Source organism: Zingiber officinale, chromosome 5A (genome assembly GCF_018446385.1).
Source record: "Zingiber officinale cultivar Zhangliang chromosome 5A, Zo_v1.1, whole genome shotgun sequence".
NCBI classification, from domain to species: Eukaryota; Viridiplantae; Streptophyta; class Magnoliopsida; order Zingiberales; family Zingiberaceae; genus Zingiber; species Zingiber officinale.
Genome location: NC_055994.1, coordinates 152,230,527 through 152,236,234, shown reverse-complemented (window position 1 = coordinate 152,236,234; position 5,708 = coordinate 152,230,527). Strand labels below are relative to the sequence as shown.

The 5,708-nt window shown below is 38.1% G+C and overlaps 1 protein-coding gene across 1 annotated transcript; it reads left to right on the top strand.

Annotated features, from left to right (window-relative positions):
• The first annotated feature begins 215 nt into the window (after positions 1–215).
• Positions 216–5,414, top strand: LOC121982547. Its single transcript, XM_042535697.1, has 4 exons — positions 216–725; positions 2,369–2,482; positions 2,774–3,052; positions 5,019–5,414. The coding sequence occupies exons 1-4, from the start codon at positions 267–269 to the stop codon at positions 5,262–5,264; spliced, it is 1,098 nt and encodes a 365-aa protein (XP_042391631.1). The 5' UTR covers positions 216–266; the 3' UTR covers positions 5,265–5,414.
• Positions 5,415–5,708: the final 294 nt, after the last annotated feature.

Here is a 5,708-nt window from a genome sequence, read left to right as displayed (position 1 = left end):
ATTTTAATATATATATATATATATATATATCATACAAAGTATATTCCAGCAAAAAAATTAAGGAATTATTGTTCATGACTAATTTTGATTTACTCTCTCTTACTAATATGAGGAGCTGCTATAGTGATGAATTTAATCTTTATTACAAACTTTAGGTTCAATTAATAACCCATTAAATTTATTTAGGCCCAGCCCCGCACGGCCCACTCAATTTACATTTGTTAATTGCAGGGGAGTGGGAAGAAGACGAACTATGAAGAAAAGCCATGGTTGTGATCTCTCTCTACCGCGGCAACCTCCACCGGGTTTCCAACGCCCCGCGACGATGGAGAATCCCGCCGCAGAGCTTCTCCCTTAGCCAGTTCAAGCTTCTCATGCGAAAGCGGTCCGAAGCCCTCTCTCGCCTCGCCACCGCTTCCCGTGCCATCGCAAACCCTAATTTTAATAACGAGAAGCCCTTAAAGCCGGAAGAGAAGGGCGCGGGAGGAGGAGGAGAGATAGATAAGTTAGACACTTTGAAACGCCAGGATTCCTTTCCGATCGATCCGCAACCTTCGAATTTCCAGCCGGACGACAAGGAGCACACTAGGGAAGATCGTCAGTTTCATGAACCGAACGTTGGTGTTTCCGCTTCCTTTTGTCTGGTTGGTGCGGCTGCCGCAAGGGAGGAGGATGTTCATGATTCGAGACCTGGTGGGGCTGGCAAAACCGACGGACATTTGGAGGTGAGAGGGTGCGTTTTGGTTAATTATATCTATACTTTCAAGTGCATGTGGATTTTCCAACATCTGATTTAACGAGCTAGTCGATCATTATCCGGTTTTCTTTCTATTCTTTTAAAGACATCAGTTTTTCTTACTCACCGGAGGACGCCTTGCTGATTAAACCCTCGGCACCTACAGTTGGCCATAAGATGTTGACTTTTCCTCTTATGGTACTACCGTACTAGTGTCTTTGACTTTGTAGAGAAATGCTAATAGCAAGAACCTTCTTTCCTTTCTGCTATAAATTGTTCCTCTTCTTGAAATGTGTGTTAGATTTCTAGATTAGGATGAACACTGTGAGTAATAGTTCAAGAATAATCCAAAGATAAGTGAGTGATTCAAAAAATTTTGCTATTAGGTGAACAACATAATAAAAATATTATTTAGACTTATTTTTTGTTTGTAACTTTAAAATGTAATAATGTTTCTCAAACTTATTACAAGAAAATTTAATTGAGGTTTCTTAAAAAAACAGAGTTCTTATGGACAAGGTTTATAGTATTGAGGCTAGTGCTGGTCTTAGCACAATTAGCTTGGTATATTAGTAAGCTTTTGGTTCCAACATAGGATACACGGTGGTCTTCAATCATAGCAGCTGCCCCAAAATGGTTGAAAAGAACTCAAGGCTTAGGGAATACATGGTGGTCTTCAATCATAGCGGATGCCCCAAAAAAGTTGAAAAGAACTTGAGGCTTAGGGCAATAATGAAATACGGAAGATAGAAGAGGAAGAATGAGGGTTAACCTTACTAATTGGTCAAATTTCTGGTTTCCCAAAGCAGAGAGTCACTGAGATCGCATGAAAGGAAAAAGCTCTCAGAGGTGGGCAGCAAATCCCAAGGGGAAGCAAAGGGAGACATTACTGCATCAATGTGAGCGGAGAAAGGCTGGCCGAAGTTGATTCCATCGCCTTCCCTGGGTGATCCTTTTTGTTGATGCTAAAATTTGCTTGGTTTGTAATGACATTGGGTTGCACATAAAAACACGAGCGAATTGGTAGCATTGCTCTTATCCATGGAATGTCAGATGTGTCACCACCAACTCCCATTTCTTCCACTTGGATCTGGTTGTCAAAGCTGCAATAAGGCAAGTGAGCAGATACACAATCTGCTTGGGTTGTGAAGATTTAATTAGATAAGTCTTGTTGAGCTTTGAAAATTCATGAGTAAAAGGTAGAAAGATCGGTTTGCTAGGGGAAGAGATATCGTATTTCAAATTAATAGATTTGGAAATATCAATTATGTAGCCATATCTACCATTCAGTATTTAGCCTATATTTCAAACTGCATTAAACTTGCACTGGTAACTTTGTCTCATTCTGGAAGCACATGCAGTAATACCTGACTTGTATTTGATAACGTCTTCTGATTATGGAGATTTGACTTTTGATTGGCTTGTTTTCTTTATTCTTTTGTTTAACTTCAATCTTCTGATTGCCTTATTTTACTTGCTCATTTTTTGATGAATGCGTAGTAATTCTTGAACTTGTCATTTTTGTCAATCATTCTAGTCTATGTATACCTTTTCAAATAGAATACTTCTGTCCACTTTTTATAAATTCTTCTACTTAAGTTATTTGTTCTGCTGATGTGACACACCTCTTAGGAGCAAAGCAATCCTGATGTTGCTAGTGAAAAAAATGAAAGGAAACAGGAGTTGGAGAAACAACTGCATGTTTTGAATGAGAAGAAACACAATCTTGTTCAAATGTTGAAGCAAGTAAGTTAAGTTACCAATAAGTTTATCCATAATTTATGCCAATATCATTAATGCTATGATTGAGTTATCTGTATATGTGCTTTGGCAAATCGAACGCTTTTTTTTCTTCAATTCAGTCTGGTCTGTGTTTTTCTTGTTCGCTTTATTCAGTCATCAGTACAAGAAGCTTTTCTAGAACTAAAATAGAATAAAAAACTTCTCTATTTTTTTTCCTAATAAAATTTCTTCTGAAGCAGGAGGAACAACAGAATATTTTTCTTTCTGAATACTATGGTCATGGTTTTCCAACAGATTTTAAATGCAGAAGAAGAAATAAAAAGACGGAGCACGCAGTCACCTGTTGCACGACCCTCTCTGCCTCATAAAGCAGATATGGCAGTTGAGAACAGTGCTGCTAAACAACTACCCAAGCTTACTGTTGAGGTTAATTTTGGTAGTGATTCAGGTGGAGAATCAGATGCTGCTGCTAATCACAGCAATCATGTAAGGCAGTTGAATCACATCCACATTACTTCTCCATCTGCAACACCACTAGCAAGGACAACATTTAGTTCTTTCCAGCATAATGCAGTAAGTGTTGTTGCATTATAAGAAAAGGCTAGCTAAATTTGGTTTTATGCCGCTTTATAAAACTTTGGTAGTTTTATAACGCCTTGAAGACTAATTCATGATGCTTGCATAATTAAGATGATTGTCTTGAAGTGCCAGTATTATGGCCTATGGAGTAGGTAAAACTGTAAAAGATAGGAAGTTCACCTCTTACTATCTTGATGTTCTTATAATTTTTTGAAATGCCTCATATGCTGTGATTTTCTACCTCATATGAGAAGAATTCTTGCAATAAAGTTGCTTGATTTCTTAACCCTTGCACAATTTTGAGTCTCTGTGATTTACTTTCTTGGTAACTATTAACAACTGACATTATTTGTTGATTACTTAAATATAGCATGCATTCCATTCTTGTTTAGATGCTCTAGATTCTGTATGACACCAATGGGTAATTCATATTAATGTATACATCTCACCAACCTTCGGAACTTAGTGTTGCAATGCTTTGGTATGGAATTTTTTTCATCTTTTAATCCTCCATAACTTGACAATCAATTGGTACAGCTCTAGATTCTAGTATCATCTGCACAAACCCGTTTTGAGTTGTATATTGGTTTGAGCTATGACTCAAATATTGTAGCTAAAGGTGATTACGCTCACCTCCCTCATAGTCCGTCCCTTGATTATGTAAAGGGGGTAAATCACAGATCAATTTATATCTGGTCGTCAAGTTGGCTAGGGGGTGAGAGGGATGCTTTTTCCCCGAGGGCATGCATCTATGACTCAAATATGGATCAAGGCAAGATAGTTGATTGAATTATCATATTTTTTTCTGAATCTCATTAGCAGGCAGCTCTCTCACCCTTCTTATTCATTTCTGCTCTACATAATCATTTGGATACCACTCATCATTCTAAAATATGGTTTATGAAACAACAACTACAGATGCCATATGCATCACTATCATGCTGTTGGATTGACTACTTGTAAAAAGCTAAGGAGATAATTAAAATCCTTCAATCTCTAATCTTGTATTTCTTGGGGCCAAATTTAATTAATATCAACAGAAATAGACTGAAGGGGAGCCTTGGCGCAACGGTAAAGTTGTTGCCAAGTGACCAAAAGGTCATGGATTTGAATCCTGAAAACAACTTCTTGCAAAAAGCTGGGTAAGGATGCGTACAATGAATCCTTCTCCGGTACCCCGCATGGCGGGAGCTTCGTGCACCGGGCTGCCCTTTATTAACAGAAATAGACTACTTGTAAACAAATGGACTACACACTCAAGAAGATAATTAACTGAAGTTATACAAGTTATGCAAAAAAACTATTTCCTTTTCTATTTTTCCTTCAATAGTTTTCCATATCAATGCCTCTTCCAGAGATTGGTTATGGACCAATAAGTTTTCCAGCTACAGCACCACAACTTGAGTAGGGGTGTGTGTGTGTGTGTGTGTGATCTTCCCTTGTCATGCTTCATTTTTCAAACTTGTGCATAACCTGACCTCCATATCTAGTCTTGGTAAGTGCTTTGCCTAATTGTTTTAAAAAAATGATATACATGCCTGCATTTCTACATGTAACATGCACTTTGAATCAAGCGTGCCTATTGGCAGAATGAGCTCTATTTACTGTCTATAACTCATCCTTGACCTTCCTGCACTTATTTTGTAGTAAAGCACCCATGTTGCATATTGCGTATGTGGTGCTCAAGGTTTTAGAGTTATTCTACATGTGTGGTGTATATGAAGTCGTATATAGGCCACAGGCCATATGCAGTAGCATATTATTTTATATTCAACTAACTACCTAGATTATACAAATTAACCAAATTATGATAGGCATACTATTCCAAAGATAGATTACATGAGGACAACTTGCAGATGCAATTAAGATGAAACAGATAACTTGATTTCATGAAGGATGCAATGCTGCCTGATTGTTATTTTACCTATTGCTCAAATTTCTGATATAAAATACATTTCAGGGTGTTCAAAACAACAGAGGTAGTATGGTGGCAATGGGGCATGGACCACCTACTCCCAGTTCACTGATGAGTGGTGCCATGGCAAGTCCATCCCGCTTTGCTCCTGCAGGTCACCAAAGCCAGACGACAAGCCTTCCTGCCATGGCTTTGCCTGCCAATCATTTCATGGCCTCATCACCATCACCTGCAGTTTCTGGAGGTACTTCCTCTGTCTTCAGGGATCCCCGTGCAACTAACTCCTCTTGAAACAGATGCTTATTGTACATGCCTATCATATTCTTAAAAACCACTTTAGATGCTTAATGTTTTAGTTCCTACAACGTCATTTCTCGTTGATAGCGTCTCCATTAAGGTGTAACCTTGCGTATTTCTGATGCCACCATGCAGTTTTCCGTATACTTGTGTGAAGTTGATCAATTACTCGATTGATTACATCAATCTTTTTCCAATTGAAGCATGACAATACTGGATTATCATAATAGGTTGTGAATACCTGACATGTGCAGTCGTTTTGTTTTGAATGTCTTGATGCAACATTGGACACTAGAGTTTTGTAACCTCGGCAATACGTTGATCGCGTGAAGTGACTTTTCAATCTATTCATTTTGGATATCTGTGTCCATCTAATGTCACGTGATTATTGTGAGTTTGTAGCACATAAAAAAAATGTGAGAAAGATTATCAGATATC